At 39.5% G+C, this 20,006-nt stretch overlaps 1 protein-coding gene across 3 annotated transcripts in view; it reads right to left on the minus strand.

Moving 5' to 3' along the window:
• Window positions 1-3,915: 3,915 nt before the first annotated feature.
• The window catches only part of NF1 (neurofibromin 1), a 169,183-nt gene continuing 153,092 nt past the window's right edge, over window positions 3,916-20,006 (minus strand). For 2 of the 3 annotated variants that reach the window (XM_034752562.1, XM_034752561.1), the window contains one exon: window positions 3,916-8,322. In XM_034752562.1, coding sequence (XP_034608453.1) covers window positions 8,180-8,322 — 143 coding nt within the window. In that variant the 3' untranslated portion in view covers window positions 3,916-8,179. Of the gene's footprint in view, window positions 8,323-17,769; window positions 17,841-20,006 lie in introns of all 3 variants that reach the window. The other variant, XM_034752563.1, reaches the window with a different exon arrangement.

Raw genomic sequence — 20,006 nt, forward strand, 5'->3', positions numbered from 1 at the left:
GCAGGCAGTCATCCAAGTACGGGAATATCATTATTCCCTCTAGGTAGGCTGCTACTACGGCAAGTACTTTGGAAAATATCCATGGAGCAGTGGAAAGGCCGAAGGGTAGAACTATGTACTGAAAGTGGTCCTGTGCTATTATGAAGTGCAAGAATTTCCGATGGGAGTGATGGACAGATATGAAAATATGCGTCCTGTAGGTCGAGGTCTGAGAACTAGTCCCCCTCCCTCTAATTCTGGGATTATGGTGCCTAGTGTGACCATTTTGAATCTTTGTGTTTTTACAAACTTGTTGAGTTGCTGTAGATCAAGAATAGGTCTCCAACGTACTGTTTTTTTCTGTGTGAGAGAATAGTGGGAATAGAAGCCCTTCGCTCTGTACTCAGGTCGGTACAGGTTCTACTGCTCCCAGGGATAGGAGATGGTTCACCTCTTCTTCCCGCAGTAGATGGTCATGAGAGGGGTCCCTAAAGAGGGATGGGGAAGGGGTGGATGGGTAGGGGAATGAAGTAACCCATTTTGATGATTTCTAATACCCATCTGTCTGTGGTGATCGACTGCCAGATGGGATAGAATGGAGAAGTAGGCAATCTCCAAAAATTTTGCCATTGACAGATGGTGCCAGCAGTGAGAGAAATGGGATTCTTGAGCCCTCGACCAAGGCTTCAAATCTGTTGTTTAGAGGTTGACGGCTGAGAGGTAGTAATCGAGGGAGCGGATTGTCTTCTCCTCGTAGTTATCTGTTTCCACCCCGTTGGCTGTAATACCTGTTCCGTTGAGTATATGGAAGGGGTTGGAACCATTGAGGCGTTTGGTAAGTGGTCTGCCGGCTCTTGTTCCTAGGTGTGTGGATGCCCAGAGACCGCAAGGTGGCCCTTGAGTCTTTCAGGGTCTGCAATGACTCGTCTGCAAAGAGATTGGCACCTTCGAAGGGTAAGTCTTCTACGGTGGACTGCACTGGCTTTGGGAAACCAGACAGATGAAGCCAGGAGGCTCTCCTCATAACAATTGCTGTTGCTATGGAATCAGCAGAGTCAAGGGCAGTGTGGAGCGGTTTGGGGATAAGTTGGCGTTCTGTGATGAATGCTTTGTATTGATTTTGTCATCTGGAATAAAGTTTATAAATTTCGAGACTTACGATCACAATAATTACGCATTTTGCCAGTAGGGCTTCATAGTTAACAATTCTCAGTTGTAATGTTGCAGCACAGCTGAATAGGTCAAGCCGTTTCCAGTTTTTATCATATGGGTTGTTTCTATAGTATTGTTGTTTACCCCGTTCATTCACCACATCAACGACGAGTGAGTTCGGCATTGGATGTGAGAAAAGGAATTCTGGGTCCGTGGCTGGCACATAATACTTCTTATCAGACCTTTTACAGGTAAGTGGAATCGATGCTGGGGTTTGCCAAAGCAACTTCACAGGGTCCATAATCACATCATTCATGGGAAGGGCGATTTTAGATGAAGTGGACGTGTGTAGTATGTTCACTAGCTTGTGGTGAGATTCCTGGACCTCTTCCAGAGAGATGTTTAGGGAAGTGGCCACTCTCTTGTAAAGTTCCTGAAAATGCTTGACATTGTCTGCAGTGGTGGAGGCATAATCGTGTCATCTTCTGAGGAAGATGACAATTGAATGTCAGGTGGTTCATCTGGGTCCGAGAATTGCTCCTGTTCTTCAGCTCTATGTTCTGAGACAGCAGAAGGCGCCTTTGATGGCCATATAGGTGGCTGAGGTGCCTCAGTTGCGGGCAGAGTGGCGGTTACTCCCTGTTGTTGCTGTTGTGGGTATGGAGCCCACAGCTGCCAGAATGGCCATTGCAGTTGGAAGGGCATGGTGGACATCCAGGGTTGATTTGTAAAGTTGACAGGGAAGCCCATGCTTGGTGGGGCCTGTATAGTGGGTGTAGCCACAGGAGAGAACTTGTTGAAAGCTGTAGGGAACTGGGTTGGCTAAGTATTGTGGTACCGTCGGTGCCAAGGAGAGGAGACTGCGGTACCGATGAGACAGATAAGTCTGTGTGACACAAGAACTGCTGCGACGTGCCCGGTCTCGGTGCCGGTGGGATGGTGGAGCTCGGTACACTGTGCTGGAGTGAGCTGATTAGCACAGGTGTGTGGCTGGCGTGCATAGTACCAGCAGTAGTTGGCAGAATTAGTCCGCCATTGGAGCGCTTTTTCTTGGTCAACTCCGAAGCAGGGGACGTGGTGCCCCGTTTCTTTGCTGCCTCCTTGGCAGGCTGTTCAGGATCTTTTCCCCTGACAGAGAAGCCTTCGTCCAAGGTGGCAGTTGGTGATTTCTGGCTGGGAGGGGTTTGTACCTCAGGCTCAGATGCTGAGCGAAGAGATTTCTCCATGAGAAGCGTATAGTGCTGCTGCGATCAGGAAAAACTGAAAAACCTACGGTCCTATGAGGATTTTTTTTTTAAAGATGGGGATAAGGTAGGAAAGGAAAATAGTCTATTGTATTCTAACTAAGAACTACTGCTAAAGGGACAGGAAAAAGATTAGTTCTAGCTGTGAGGCACTGCTGAGTGTGCCGAGTCAAGCCAACGGTGGTAGAGAAGGAACCGGGGGGGGGAGGGGGAGGGCGCACGAGGTGTTGGTCGCACTGCGCTAGCTAACCGCCTGAAGTGGCATGAGACGGGGACTGTGCATGTGCGGCCCAACCGGGGCACTGCTACCTTACATCTCCGGCTACGAGCGCAGGGGCGCAGCGACACCTAAAGTGGAGCACCCACAGAGACACCACTTGAAGAACTTGCTCCTATCTTTTGGCCCCTGAAGAGCACAATTTTCATCATCACTAGCCACAGCTAGCCTGCGATGCCCTGCACTGTGGCATGGTGGGAGAGGGAGAATACAGCAAGTGCACACGTCTATAATGAACCAGACTAATAAGGATGTTAGTTTAAAAAGGGACTGGAAAATATGGCATTACTGCTCTTTCTTATTTTGGATAGCAAATTAGGGAAACCCAACCCTGTACAAAAAAAGCTTTAGAAACTGCTACGCTTACTTTCACGCAGTCCCAAGTGTGGGCGAGGGCAGCATTCTGTGTTACAAAAGTCAGTAGATATATAGATATTGTGTGTGCACACACATGTACGTGTGGTGGAGTGTATAAATACATTCTTCACTGATCTTGGGTCAAATGATGCAATGTTTAGTTTGCAGCAACCATCAAGCGTGTGAATATGTTCTCTGACATCTTTTACCAATTCAGAAAGAAGGCCGAATATAAGCATTTATACATTTTAAACAGGAAAGTAATATTTTCACATGGAAGAAAACAGACTTGATTATAATTAATCTGCTGCCATAAAAGTTGCCTTTAATTTATACTTAATTCATAGCTAAAATTCCAGGCTTCTAAAATAAGCTTGAATAGACAGATTATACTGAAAGATTTTTTAGAAAGACTAAGCAGCCACCTTTAGTTATTAAAAAACTAAATTTACATTTAAAAATAAATGGGTTTGAAATACTGAGCTATTTAAATTATGATAAACTGATTTTGACTGATGTGAGGTGACATGAAATTATTCTGCTACAAGATATTAGCAATCTTTTAAGTCAATGGGAGTTGCCCATGCTTAACTGAGGGCAGAATTTGGGCCAATTAGTTTAACCATGATCTAGAAATAAACAATTATGGAGAAAAAGCATTCAGCAATATTCACAGGCACAAATCCACACCACCAGCTTTAAACACGAATGTGGACTTCCCCATTGAAGTTAGTAGAAGAATCCTCCTGACCTTGATGAGTTTTGGATTAGGTTCTTGGTTCAGACCCACTCCTAGTTTCCAAAAGAATAAAACAAATCCCTGTACCCCAAGTGACAAGCAAAGGATAAGAGAATTAAAAGGTCAGCCTTGAAACCTAGCAGCCAATGACCCCCAAACAACTCAAAGCAGGTTGAATTTACATTTTACTTCAAAAAAAGGGAAGTACATACATGAGGGGAAAATAGGGTGAACAACAATTATTTGAAACCATGATTTCTACAGTTTTACCTACAAGTTACCAACTGTGTTCGAGTCAGCAGGATTCTCACCGGCTGCCGCACACTTGCTTACAATATTAACAGGATTGTAAATCAAGGAAACATTTTAAAAGTTGAGGCCCAAATGGAAACAGTAAGTTATCATACACAGTGTAAGTTTATAGTACATAGCATTTTTTCTTCTTTAAATGACATAACGCACCAGCAGGAAGGAGAAGTCGTAGTTAACAATAACTAACACTAGAATAATCAAATTTGTATGTTATACATATACAGCAACTAACTGCTTTACAAAAAAGCAAAATAATACAATATATTGTCACATGTATTTACAGTGTAGTAAATATACTTTGTCAAATTTTACACAAAATCTATTTACAGGTGAATATACTGCATTAAAAAAAATTGTGTGGCCAACACTAAAAGTGACTCTCTGTGGTAAGTCTGTTGCATAACATTAAAACGTGCTTCATTACATCTGAAAAATATTAACCTTAGGATGAAACAGAAAAAGCCCTAAAAGCTACAAACCAATTAGGAATAGAGCACTGGCACTTTCCCAAATGCTCAGTCCACAATACTTATTTGAAATGTTTCCTTTCATGGAAAATAAATTGCATGCACATTAAAGCAGAAGCATTGGTATAATTAACAGGTAGGTTATGCACTATTAAAATACTACCGAGTTAACTTTAAGTCAGGGAAAATACAAACACAAACAATAAAATGTCAATCTTCTTTACAGTACTTAATGTGGTTAATGCATAATGGATAAACATGCTCTAAAACAGGGGTGTCAAACATACGGTCCCCGTGATGTATTTATGTGGTCCGCATGTCAAAATCAGAGTCTCCAAAATCTAAGCTTTCCTGTAAATCAAAGTATCTAGGGCCCATGGCTGCAGAGATCACCTTAAAAAGTGAACAGAGTGTAACCAATGCAGTGATGGCTGCTGAGTTTGCAGCTGTCTGAAACAATGACTCAGAGGTGTGAACTCCTCTGTTCCCTGTTAATTGGACTGGAGTACCAAAAGCCCAGTGGTGATACTTCAGGCTCAATATTAACTATTTAATCACTGACCATTTTAGTAAAAGGAATAGGTGCCAGGGGGAGGGAGTGAAGCACACTGTATTGGGAAGTGGCAGTTGCCGCAGGGAAAGAAAGGCAGAGAAAAGGGCAGAAGACTCAGACAAGGAAAGGAGGAAAAAAACCAAGAAAGGAGAATAAGGAATTAAGAAAGAAGATGAGAAAGAAAAAGACAAAAATAGCAGTGGGTCTACTGGGGAGCAGATTTTCTGAGTGAAGAATGTGACGATAAGGCACTGAACAAAACTTATCACTAGATGGTTAGTCACTATATAAAGACCACGTTCTTCTCTTGATCTCTTTGCAACCCTCCGACCAACATTGGTGGCTGTTCCACTGTACAATGTGGGGAGTATATATATGGTCCTGAATTTATACGCTGGCCCACAGACTAGAATAAACCATAGAATACAGCCTTCTCCTCCAAATGAGTTTGGCACCCCTGCTCTAGACGGTTCAGATCTTCTGACCCAACTTAATGGTAGAAATGTTAAGACAATCCCTCCCACCCAAGGACATTTTACTAAGGTGAGTTACTTTTTATTGCCTATTTTACATGGAATCAGTTTGGGTCAAGCGGGTATTGAGTGACTCCTGCGGTTCTCACACTAAGGATAATTTTGATCACTGTATTTTGATTTCACAACATACACATTTCAAATGCACATAGTTTTTATGAATTCCAATTTCTTCAGGCAATCTCAGAACTCTGGAAAAGGTAGTTTTAAATACACTCAACCCAACCCAAACTGATTTGGTAATAAACATGAAAAATGCAATATTTTTGAAAATTAGCTCACCAGGGAAACTGAAAGAGCTAAAAGCTTCTATTTTCTAACAGCATATTACCCTAAAAAAATTTCCCCGCCTTATGGTGAGAAAAAAATGTATTAGTGAGTTTTGTTTAGGATTCATTATCTTTAACAAAACTGAACACTGAGAAAACTGACAGGGCTGGAATTAGCTTGATTCAATATGATCAAGGTTTTAAACTGACAGATTTTGAAACTGACTACTACACAATTGGATGTACTAGATGGAAGAGATTTTATCTGTGATATCCAAGGTTATGAATGCATAGCAGCTTAGTACCTGGCATTGGTCATTGCTCTATTCCTAAATTCAATTCTTTCCTCAGAACCCATTTCATACATAGCTTTTGTAGAATTTTAATAATTAAGTTTCTACTGCAGCTCCTACATGATCAAGAATAAAAAAAGTTTGGTTAATTGCACAAGTCTTCAATATTTTCCAACATATCTATTTCAAGATAACTACTAATTCTAAGTTTTCCTCTTATTTTGGCAAACTATTTGCATATTAAGTTTGTGTTCATAGTTTTTCCAGGACTGTAAACAAATTAAAAAAATTAAATTGTTATTTTCTGAATCAATACAATAAAGGCAAATTTTTATTTACATAAACATGTTACACTGTTACTGTGTGAATAAATGTGAATAATGTGCTATATCAATAAAATTTGAACACTTAGTTGTACCATTCTCTATTAATTTAGCTGTGGAGTTTGATTTACTGAAAGCCACTACTGAAATCACACTATGGGAGGGGATTTTTTTTTTAAAAATACTATATACTTTTTTCTTTCAAGCCATTCATAAATTGCTAAATCCTAACATACAACAGGGACCACCTGGCATTAACAGTAGATATATTTAGCCCTAAAATGAGCACCCAGATGACATGCCCTCTATTGTCAGAATTTATATTTACCTCTGAAATCAAAATGTTATGCACATTTTTAGTCCATATAGTATTTGCAGCACGTAGTGCTACTTCATTACATATCATTCAACATAGCAGCATATTATCACAGTCATCCATTGTTAATATACTACTGTAAGTTGATGAGTCTTTCACAGTGATAGAAAGCAATTTCAGTTTACTTCTTATAAACCCCAAACACAATTTTTGCAAGTTTAAAAAAAATTGAAAATTCTGCTAGACAAATTTGAGAGAAATGTCTACGCTGATAGCAAAAACTGCATTGCAAACATTCATACGAAACCTGTCTTTGACAAAAATGTCAGTTATTTTTAAATTCATGTACCATTTTGCATTGACGTGAACATTAATGATTTTGTATCACTGCTTAGGCAGCACACAAGCAGCTTTGCTAAACAAAATTCTGAGTGAGTTGAAAGTTACTTCATACAACTTTCCCAAATAGTTATTCTGCCAGGAATTTCTTGAAGGTGCATAACATTGGTGGAAAGGGCAAAAGTAACATAGAGGGTATGTGGTAACAAAAAAAGTAATACATTTTCCAAGCAGCTGCTAAGAGAGCATAATTAATAGTCAGTTCTTGATGATTTGCTTTTCTCTATACATCCATTTCTTTTAGTGCAGTCAAAGTTCAGCAAAAAATAAAATTTGCTTTGTAAAAAAAGTCAGTTTGTCCAGTCTGGTCCATACACAGTTCCAAATATATGAAGCTACTTTCTGGCAAATGAAGAGACAAGTGGCCTCCTCCTCCTCCTCTTAAATTTATTGCTAATTATTAAAGATTTAATTTATCAATCATCTCTGGTTAGGTTTACTGCACTGTGGCTAATTTCAAGGTTGCTTTTAAGTATGGTAAAAAAAAGTCCACAGCTAAAAATCTGAAGGGTTTGAATTAACAAGGATTATAGTACTTCCCCGGCTCATAAAGCCATTAACTTGAAAAGTGTGCAAAATAGGATTAAACATTAACACTTTCCTTTAAAGAAGAAACAAACAAGGCATATAACAGAAGCAAGGTAAAACGGTCTATGAGAAATGGCTTTCATATTTGGACAGCTACTGTACTGCACTGTTAAAGAATTCCGTACTTCATTCATCTACGAAGTTCTTCAGGATCTACAAATGGTTCCGCTGAATGGTTCTGAAATACTGGCTTAAACCAAAAAACAGAAGAAAAGAAAAGAAGGCATTAAAATTCAGGCAATGTTTTAAGAGTTGATCATCTGGCAACATGGCTGGTGGGATGGGAACGTTAAGAATTAAGTGCAGCATCACAACCGGTGGAGGGGCACTAGTGAAGCCCATGTACATAAGTCAGTTTTTAAAAAAAAAAAAAAAGCTTCACACAATCTTTTTAGAGCTGTGACGTTTGAAACTGCCAGCGCTTCGCTGCTTTTGCACTTGACTTGCGGACCCATGGCGTGTCCTTCCGCTGTTGGAGTGTCCTGTGGTGGGGGAGAGTTCGACATTCTCCTTGTCAATTCCTGATGGGAAATAAAGGGGACACAACATTACGTTCCTGAGGATAAGATTCTCAGTTCCATTTATCTTGTAATTTAATATTTTAAAGGCAGATTTGTCCTCAATTAAAGTGGTCACCAAGAAGGCATTTAAGAATTTTATTGACAGAAAAAAATGAGACATTCTTTATACTTAGAATAACAAAGTTGCAGAAAAAGAAGGTAAGAGAAATAAGAATTACTGCAGGTGAAGCTAGAAGCAGCAGGCCTTTACTGAACGGTAATTACCACAGAAAAAGCATCTTCAACACAAACCTTACCATAACTCTCCAGCAGAGGTCACCTTCCAATCATCTACAATTGCTCACACCTCTCACCTCTCCATACACTCTAATCAAGCTGAACTGAGCAAAATTAACATTGCAAATACCGAGCCAATCAAATAACACTAGCAGGGCCACAGGCTTCTTAGATATATGAGACAGTCAAGAGGAGTCTACTATTTCAATCTTAGCTCCATTTCATAACAGCCTCCTTCCCTTCACTTCTGGTCTTCTGTGTAAAATGTCAAACACTAACAGCAAGCAGGACAACGTTTACATTACCATCTTTTAGAATTGCCATCATATAATGAGTTCATTTGTATTCCACCTGCAGAGCCGAGTCATACCTCTCAGTCAAAAGCCCCTTAATTTAATATAAATATTATAAGGGGGAGAAGGAGGAGGGGAATCAAAGATTTTTATACGGCTTAATTAAGCAGTAAAAACAGAAAGAAGTTTAACAGCAATTTACATGTATACAGTTCTGGCAACTTAAAATTCCATATGACCTGCAGGGTGAACTCTAATGAACACCACTGAGTTAGTTTATAAAAAACCCTGCAGGGGAGGTGAAATTCTGAGTTTCCAAGACAGATTATAGGGGTGTTTTAACACTTTTTACAGGTAGTGTTCAGAAATACAGCATCTCACAGAATAACCACCCTTAGCTGTGAGTATTCTGCAGTAAAAGTTTAAACACTTCCATTCTGGTAAGGAATCTGTAGGAAGTTACTTATTTCAAAAATATTTATAACTTATTTATAACTTACTGATGTCTCAAACTCTAGATAGATGACTATCTAGAGACAGACTTGATGCAGTTGTGTGAAATATGAAAAAACTTTTTCAGCATCTGATATTTTCATTAAGAACTGAGAAGAGGATGTATAAAGACTGGTTTCAGAGTAGCAGCCGTGTTAGTCTGTATCAGGACTACTTGTGGTACCTTAGAGACTAACAAATTAGCCCACGAAAGCTTACGCTCAAATAAATTTGTGAGTCTCTAAGGTGCCACAAGTACTCCTGTTCTTTTTGTATAAAGACTGTATCCAGGTACTGAACTGTCATGCTATACTATATATACGTAAAAATATACAAAAGCTGCATATGCTAACTTATCAAAATCAAATAGAAAAATTGTGACTTGTGAAACTATTGTTTATAACAAAAACTATTTCCTGTATTTGGTGTGTGTTTCTTAAATCTACCTCCAAGCTTAAAAGAGAAGAAATTAGCTAATTAGGCCTCTGGAAACTTGCTGGAATGTTTTATTCTATTGTGCTTTCACCACACCCTAAAGGGCATATGTAGGCATATAAACCATTCACCGAGTCCAATAAATCCTTGTTTTCTAAACAGGAAGACGTCTTTGAGTACAGGTGTAGGAATGCACATCTGCACTTGTGTTATCTTAAGTATCCACAGATTTTCAATTAAAAAATAAAAACTTTATGACCAGTGTGATTTAAACAGTGCACACACAAGTATCCTAATCCCTGCATACGAGGCTCACATCTTATGAGTTTTGGAGGGGAATGCTAATATCTAAGTGCTGTTTCAGATTTATCTATATTAGTGAGTACATATTCAGAGATATCAACATCTATGCACGGTAGTACCATGCTCTTCTGCCTTTAGCTGAAGCCATATGCAGCCTCTTGTACTTCAATCATTTAAAGTTACTTCCTCTTTCAAATTTCTCGTGTATGAACTGAATCACAATGCCTACAAAACTGTTTGCCCCTGAATCAGCCTCTAAATTTTGATGGGTTACAGTGGAAGCCTAATTTCACTGTAGTACGAAATTGACTTTTTTTTTTTGTTGGGTTTGAATAAAAGGATATTTTAGTGGTATAAGGATGGTCTTCAGGTTAAACCAGTGGACTAAGACTCAGAAGATCTGGGTTCAGTGTCTGGCTTTGCTGGGAAAGTCAATCAATTTGTTTGTGCCTCAGTTCCCCATCTGTAAAATGGGGACAATACTTAACTCTGTCTAGTCCATTTAGATTGTAAGCTTTTCAGGAACTGTATCCTTCCATGTGAAGGTAGCACACTGGGGCTTCTAGATGGTACTGGAATATACATAAAGGCCTTTTGAACACAAAACAGTTCTTATTTAGGTCGAAGGTCTGTCATACTTTCAGCAATACCATCCTCCCGCCATTACACTATTTCTTTCTCTAATTCAGCCTACTCTGTTTTAAGTAATTGTATTGATACCAGGAGTATTACAGAGATCGGCTGTAGAACTGTGGCATGGAATATTGCTCAGTTTTAGTGCCCCAGCTAGAAAATGGGGTTTGGACAGTAAGACTGGAATCATCGGGCATATAGGTGGGTGCTATATAGGACAGTGCACAACTGATGCAAATTGAAGTTTAATCAAATGATTCAGTCATGATTTGATATGTAAACGAAGGATTATACTCTCCTCCTGTCATGGGCCAGAAATTTCCCTGGAAAAGAAGAACAGGTGTGTATATTTACAAATTCAAAGTCTGAGCAGTAGGCCTGGGGTATGAGCAACACTGGCCTATATTAAGTCTTTCTTACAGTGCTAGTCAGATAGCATTGCCCAAGTTAAGGGATTTCTGATATTTTTATTATAAACATTTCACAGGGAGCCAAAGGTTGGCAGCTTTAAAATCACATTGTACTGAGATTTGGCCTACAGCTTGGCAGCAGACAGAACATACTTTTAAAAATGAAAATTTAAAAATTTTCAGATGCTTCTGATCGGAACTATGCTGAAGAATGTTGAGTTGCCTGATTCATGTGGTTTGTTTAGCGTACTAATCATGTCAATTAAAAAAATGGCTGAATTATTTAAAAAACACCTGCTAAGCACAGATAGACTTACTTTTTATAACATCTCATCTGCATCACGTTCCCTGTCATGTACTGGGTAGTATAAACAGTATGCAAACCCCCAGAAAATTCAACTGTGTGTAATTAGATTTGCATTTTAATAGTCTTGTTCACTGCTGACAGGATATACCTGTTGATGTATATTCATTTGTAATATTAAATGTACATCTACTACACATCCAGGAGAAATGGTACTGAAAATTCCCTTGGATAAAAATGGGGTTTGCACAGTAACGCTAGGATCACAGGGGACTAGATGGTTCAGGGGATTGGTAATAGAAGAGAGCTTTTTCAGTGACCGGTTGCTGGCTCGATTCCTGTGCTCTGGTTGGTAGCCTATGTGAAATGACTGGCTTCAGTCCAATTCCCTGCGGACAGATATCGCCTTCACATACACTACATGCACTGGGCTTGTTGAAGTGTCAGCAGAGACCATGGGTCTTGGTGAGGGAAGTGTTTCCTTACCCCTGAAAGTTGGCCCTCCAGATTAGGAATAAGGCACCACGGTAGTGTAACTGGAATGTAACTTGCATTGCCACTGGCCATATTGCACTGTTGAACAGCCATAGGATTTCACCCTAAGGCGACCAATTCAGCACCTTTCACAAATTCTAATTTCCCCACAAAAGACTCAAAAAACTGTTCTATCAACTGGGCAGAAATAACCACAGACGTCATACATTGTTATTAGAGGTGCGTCACATAATAACAAGTGCACTGAAATAATGTTAACACTATCAAGTCTGCATGCCAGAGAAGCAGAAGGATGTAAACAGATGCTGCTACTTTACAAAATCAAAGTGCCCCTTACATATAAATGGCTATAAACCAGACAGCAACATTACAAAAGCAGTTCAAATGCAATTGAATCAAGGGATATTTTTTCAATTTTTAAAAAGCTGGTATAAAATTCAAACAAATATCAGCAGATGAATGCCACTGGGAGATAAATTCAGAGTGATGGCTGCAGTGGTTTGCCGCACTATACTCCCATTGTATAGCTCCTACAATCACAGACCTCTGCTATAAATGGGAACAATTATTTCTAATGCTCCATTTCTTGCTTCTCTGTTGAAGCATGTCATTTTGTATATTTAAGCATACACTGTCAGTGTAATATGAAAATAACTTGCTTTGCCCTCCTTTCAAACTTCAGATCTGAACTCTCAGGGTTTAAATTAACTTGAATGAGAGTTCTTAGGACACTGGATACAATTTAAAAAAACCCAGTTACTTACTTATCTTACTCTAATTGTGGCTCTACAAGATGTACGGTCCACATGAATTCCCCTTCTAGTGCACACGTGTCCATGCACACAAGATTGGATTCTTAGCCCGAAGTACCAGTTAGGCTGTTCCTATGCCCTAGATGACCTATGCTCTGACACTCAAGGAACTAATGGGCAGAGAGAGCTCAGCTGTCAATCAGCTCTTTTGCCAATACACTATCCAGGGAAGGTCATGGAACCCATGTGGCCAACACTTCTTAAAGAACTACAGCTATTGTAAAGTTAGTAACTGATCTCTGATTGATTGTCCACAGATTCCACTTGCTGGTCACCAGCCAGCAGTGACATCTGATGTGTGTGGGTGAGCCTGCAGCTGACTGATGAGATCTGTTAAGGTCTTGAAACTCTCCTGTGGCAGATAAGCCCTTGATGATGTGGAATCTAGCACTGCCCTAATGAAAACTATTCTCTGTGTTGGTAACAGCATTGACTTTTCTTTGTTGATCCTAACAAAGTGGTGTGGTGAAAAGTTGTAGGTTTAGGGAATGGAATTGTTCACCTGCTACTGTGATCATCCTTGAATGAGCCAACTGTCAAGGTATGGCTATGCCTGGATCCTTAGGTAAGCTGCTATGACTGCCAAACAATACTCTTGGTGCTGCTGAAAGACTAAAGGCCAAGACTCTGTACGGATAGTGAGATGCTCCCATTTGGAATCGGAGTGATTTTCTGTGCACTAGCTGAACTGATACGTGAAAGTAATTGGAACAAGGTACCACGATTTACTGAGAAATTCCCTAGCAGAGGGCCCCAAAAATGACTCAGACAGGAAAATTATTAATCAAGTCTGCAAATGTTGATCTCCCAAAGATCTATGCCTACAGTGATGGCGCTCTGTCAAGCAAGTAGGAGTCACATGAATGGGACCAAGTTGAGTGGGTGGGCGTGCGATAGCTCCTTACTGTGCTCAGAAGGGGAGAAGGAAAGGCGCTATACTGTCTGGAGCTGTAAGGTGAATGAGTCTCCCCCACTACTGGAGCTGAAGAGGAGACTAGTACTGTAATAGTACTGGTAGCTGATACTGTACAGGGCATTCTCACAGCTGAGGATAGTAATGACGACTCAAGCTGTGCGGTCACCACAAGATAAGCTGGTACTGAAAATAACTTCAGAGCTAAAGAAAGCTATGCTGGGTATGCATTGCAGGGGCTGGCACCAGAGTCATCAGCACCACATGCACAAATATCCGGACCGGGCAAAGCACAGACTGCTGCTGTATATGCTCAGAGACCAGAATGACCCGATTTAGGCTGTGAACCACCCTAGGCTAAGTTGTTTTAGGAGAGCTATGCCTCCTTTAACTTAGGTCCCCAAAGAAAGGCTTTTCTCATCTTCTGCATCCTCTTGCGGCACGAGTGAGACTGAGGATCTATCAGAGCTATATATGGCTCTCCAAGACAAAAAAAGGCATCTTGAGCGCCAGTCATTAACGAAGTGGAATATCTATGTTAAAGCAGGGATGGTTGGAATCTCAGGGACTTTGTTTCAGTCATGAAAGCAAAATCCTAGTACCGGGGAAGTCTCTAATGCTAGTATTTTTTTCCTTAAATATATATAGCCAAGGTGGTAAAAAATTACTATACTAATATTTTAACATATGTATATGTATGGGGAGGGATGGCTCACTGGTTTGAGCATTGGCCTGCTAAACCCAGGGTTGTGAGTTCAATCCTTGAAGGGGCTTCTTAGGGATCTGGGGCAAAATCAGTACTTGGTCCTGCTAGTGAAGGCAGGGGGCTGGACTCGATGACCTTCCAGTTCTAGGAGATCGGACATCTCCATGAATTTATTTATAATTTATTTATTTATACACACACACACAAGATCACTAAAATAGCACAGTGTACAGAGAAGTGAACACTGCAGGGATTCTGTCCTTGCAGCTATGGTTGGTAAGAAGGAGCTGATAGATGGTTGGGCTCATTCTGCCCTTTATGCCCTCAGTGGGGATATGTGGCAGGGAATCGAAGGTTCAGGTGTGACCCTAATAGCACTCCTGGCCGAAAGAATCCGACCTTATGCACGTGGAGCACATTAGAAGGGGACCATGCGGACAATCACTTGAAGAGCTGCTTAAGTGATGAAAGACACCAGTTGAAGTGTTATTTAAATATTTGTAAACCAGACATTTTTTAAAGCACCAACCAATATATTTTCCACAGTGAGCACCACAGAAGATAGAGGTCATAAAATGGGCCTAACAGGAAACTTCACCCTGTGTCAAATGGTTGTGCTGACTACCCACTGACAGGAAACCTTTAGCAGACCAGTAGTTAAACAAGTACACCTCTATATGGTAAAGGTGGAATGAAGCTTACAGTACAGAATGTCAGGATGAAAGCACTAAATGGGATTTATGTTCAAATGCATAAACATTTCTAAACAGCTTTAAACCCTATTCTCTCAATATTGGACTAGCTACAATAAGTTAATTGTAAATAACTTAGTGTGTAAAAGATTTATGTTAGAACAAAGCAAACAGAAGTTCTAACTATTTTAGTCTGAACTTCACACAAATAACTTACAATATTGCAAATGTGAAAAGTCACTCCACACAGAAGGGACTTTGGGTCCAGAGTGATCATCACTAACATCCTAAAACAGAATAATTAATTTGAGGCAATGAAGCTGAAATCTCACTTTAATCCAAACCTGCTTCCAAGTAACAGATATCAATTTTATACTGAAACTGTGTATTGACTGAAAATTATTCCTGCACTGCTTATGCCTCATTATTTCTGCAGCAAAATGAAAGTGTTGGGTGTGTTATGTTCAGAAATATTCAAGAGCAATTGTGTTAATGTTCAGCAATAGAACGAACACTGTACATAGAAAATTATTTTAATGGTAGCAGTTAAAATGCGGCATAGAGCAAAAATTAGTGACAGTGAAAAAAATGTTAATGGAATTTCAGATAATTTTTAACCTAATTATAAAGGAGGAAGAAAGTGACTGTTTATTGAATGAATAAAAATTTGCCAAGCCATTTTAATCAACTGCCTCCAACTGTCTTCTGTCTCATTCAGATGAGAATCAGCCTCTCATTCTGTCAGTCACTAGATTCTCCTTTCATTTACACTAGTGAGAGTGGAGAATCAGGCCCACTATTTTACAGGCACAAGGATTATTTTCTAAATTCAAAACAATTACATTCTGACTCCGGCTGCCCATTGTGGCTTATTTCATCCTGCCGCTCCACACACACAGGTGCAGACAACCTAGAGCTCAGGCAAACCACAAGATAAAGGAAAACAGGAAGGTGTCTATAAGGGTGAGCACACAACACATTCTCTGCAACTCTTTCTGTATCTTCCTACATGAACAGAAGCCTCAAAATGACATTGTCTCAAAAAAAGCAGCATGTGGCCTTCAATAATTAATCTGGAAAAGTTGGTTCCAAACAACTCCTCTTGGTGCGCAAGTGCTGATGGTATACAACTGATGTTTAAGCTGATTTCCTATTAATAAAAACTCAAATGAAACATTTTGGCCTCTCTCCCTTATTCTTTGCTAATATCTGCGGTAGATTATCTTCATTGGGTGCCCATCACTGGAGTATCTAGGTGCCAATTCTCTTCTCAAACCTGCCTTATTCCTGTGGACAAGGCTTGCATTCCCACCTGCTGGGTTTTAAGTATCAAGTAAGGAGCTAAAGATAATACAAGAAAAGCAACAGCTTTGCGCTTACTTACAAGTACTGTGTCTGGAGTCATTCCTGTGTTTAAAGAGCTTAGTAAATTACTTCTCATGCCTTAAGCCCACCTCTAATGCAGATCAAGCAGTATCTCGTGCAAATATGATGAAAGTAGAGGGTACCTGGATGAGGAAGCGGCATGAAAACTGCTGATTTAGAGCAAGGCAGAGAAGCTTCACGGACACAGAATGAAAGAAAAAACATAAGTGAATAATGTCCACGACAAGAAAAAAGAACAAGACACAAAACATTTATAGACAATGATTTTGCCTAGTTCTCTTGTTTCCAAAGGCAGGAAATGGAAAAATGTTAATATTTGCGAATATCTTAATCAAATTAATTATTAAAATAATAATAAAAACCTGTTTGTATAATCAATGGTCATCTCTAAATTAATTCGATGTGATAAGATGGACATCACCAAAACAGCTGATTTTGTTAGTTGAATGGGATCACTATAAAATTCTTGTGCATCCTAGAGCTTCTGTGGCTACCTCACCTCTTTCTAGAGACCATGCGTAGTTGTCATCTCTATCGCCGACCCTGGTGTGCTTGGGTTACTGATTTCATTCTGGGGATAACATTTCTCTCACCCCTTGCTTCCTTTCATCTCTCCTGAGATAATAGCAGAAGGTGAGAGAGACACATAGCAATGACCTGACTTCCCCAACAAGCTGAGCCTCTAATATGGCACAGTTAATTTGAACGCAAGACTTAGTCCACATCCACAGTTGCATAAAGACGTGGTAGGGTGGGCTAATGAAATGGTCAACAGGACCGAACAGTTTGAAAACCAAGGTCTGATCTACATACAAAGTTGTACCAGTTTAACATCACACCTTTAGCTAACCCGGTACGAATCTGTGCAGCTCAGGCCCAAGCAGTGGAAGATTTGGGGGTTGAGGTACAACCTAAAGGGCGGCGACTTACAAACTGGTCCACAGAATGAGAAAGTTGGAGAACCACTGCGCTAATTCTAAGTCTCCCTTCCACCCGATTGCCAGAATGGGGTGAGTACATTCAAGTAGAGGCAAAACATGAATAAGAAATAAAAGGTGAAGAGACGAGACAAAGTAACATTTCAATTAAGAGTTGGGGTAAGATATTCTTAGTTATTAGGGTTTTTGGGTGCTTTAATTTGTAAGTGACAAACTTGAAATATCTTTAAGGGGTGATTTTCAGAGGTTTTGAGCATCTCTGAACACCAGCCATTCAAGATATCTGAAATTGGGTACCCAAAATTCAATCACTGGTAAATTACGAAAGTATTGGCCTATATGTAAATTGTAATGTATACCTATGTTCTTAATAGATGACTTGACGTGTCCTTCTGTATTCCTCTCATTTACTGTATATATTTGAAAAGTTCTGAAAATAAGTTTAAAAAAATTAAAATGCATCATAGAATCTTAGGACTGGAAGGGACCTTGAGAGGTCATCCAACCCAGTCCCCCTCCCCTGCACTCATGGCAGGACTAAGTAATATCAAGACCATCCCTGATCATCCTCTGTATTAAGCAACAGCTGCCAAAAAAAGCTTAAAGTTACCACTGAGCTTTCAGAGGAATGAGTTTTCTATGTGATAAATTTAACGGAATAACTTTCTTGCAGGTGGGAGGTCTAGTAAGTCACTTAAAATACTAGCCCACCACACAAAATAAAGCCAAGAAATACAAATCAGTTTTGGACATTTTAAAGAAATTTAAGAATCAGATATAGAATTCCTTATAGGCTGAAGCTTCTCTCTTTTGCTTTCTTCAACACTAGCAGAAAAATCGAAATGCTTAAACTGATATAAAGGCAATAAGACCACTGAGAAAAATCTGCTCTCAGTAGCAGTAACTCCAGGTATATCATATCTTTTAGCTCCTACAGTGCTAAACCACTCTTGATAGCTAAGCTATTGGATGAAGCAATCTTGTGACCAAAAAGCATGCTCTGACTAACCTCTAGCTCTGCATTTTATATAGTCTAATTTATTATTAAAAAAAATTAATATAATGTAATAAATTTACACATTGAACAGACACTGCCAAATGCGCCCCCCCCTTTTTTTTTAAAAAGTGAATGGGGTTTTTAAAAAATTAGTTTTCTCCCAAACTGTCTCCCATTGACCAGTGTGGTTGGCAGAACACTTGCTAGTAGTTTGCAGGGAGCTGACTTGTTCCTTGGTTCTAGTTGAGAGAAACAAAACAGATGGGAAGTGATGAAATGAAGAGCAAAAGCATACACAGCAATTTTTTTTTTCCTGAAAAGACCACCACAACACACAATGCAGTACAGAAGCTAAGGATACACAAATACTTTCCCAACATCACTTTACTACGTGCAAACAACTGCTGGAGTTGTCACAGAGATGTTACATAATTGTGGGACGAGAGGTATCCGCAAGACAGGTCTTTCTATTAAGATGCTGACCAGCATGTCCTGAATTTTGTTTTTTTAAATGCCTTTAATTTTTCCTACTCCCATTTGTCTGTCGGTTTCCATCTTGCTAACTGACCATAGAGGGAAACAAACAGTGTTGGCAAATACACAAATTAAACTGACAAAATTTTCCCTCAGCTTTTTCCTGTAATAGGACTCTTACGTGCTATTTGTATTGTACCTATAGTCAGCTCAAAATTTTCAGAAAGAAATTGATTTTTAACTTAACTATGTCCCTTTAAATACTCACAGTAACACTATTGAGAAACCATCTAAGATCTTCATGTAGTTTTCTGTTTTAAACAAAGTCGACCAACTTGACACTTGACTATTCATTGCTTTATAATACTTCTGCCAAAAATTACTGCATGTTTATAAACAAAGCTAAAACCACCTTCTTATTTAAGAAATTAAGACAGGAACATAAAAAATCTTGCAATGTAAAAAACTGATTTTTCCAAGGATTTCTAAAACTAATGTCTACTGTAACCATTACTGAAAAATAGTGTTGATAATTTTAACACCTTGCGATCATAAACATGATTGCACCCCAATTCTTCTGTTTCTCACTGCCCAAGTCTCGTTATTTGTCCTCAGCATGAACATCTATAATAAGGACACAGCAACAAGACTGCAATGACAATAAAAGCCTCCCTAGGGCTGAGCTGTGCTATTGATAAAGCAACATAGACAGGTACAACGCTGAAAAACTAATACTCTTCTCCCATTCAGGACAAAGCTATGTAGTGAAATAAATCACCTTGGCTTAGCCAGAACTTGGGAAATGAGCCAGTTTCTCCTGAGGATAACTGATTTTTCTACCTAAACTGGCTCAATTTTCTCAAGACACAATCCTAGCACTCTCTCTTCGATGATTAAATCAACTAGAGCGTTTCACCTGTTCTAAAAAATTGGAGTCCACTTCTTCAAAGACACTGGACAGACTGCATTGAGGTCAAAACTAAGTGATGAAGTGGTAGGATTTTAAATACACTTCAATGTTACTCATTTGGTAACCAGCTTTACAGGACACTGCCTCATCTTCTGCAAACCTAATATTTATCATAATGCAAAGAAACATGGACAACAGCTGTGAGCGGAAAGGAG

This window comes from Trachemys scripta, chromosome 18 (assembly GCF_013100865.1).
Source record: "Trachemys scripta elegans isolate TJP31775 chromosome 18, CAS_Tse_1.0, whole genome shotgun sequence".
NCBI lineage: Eukaryota > Metazoa > Chordata > Testudines > Emydidae > Trachemys > Trachemys scripta.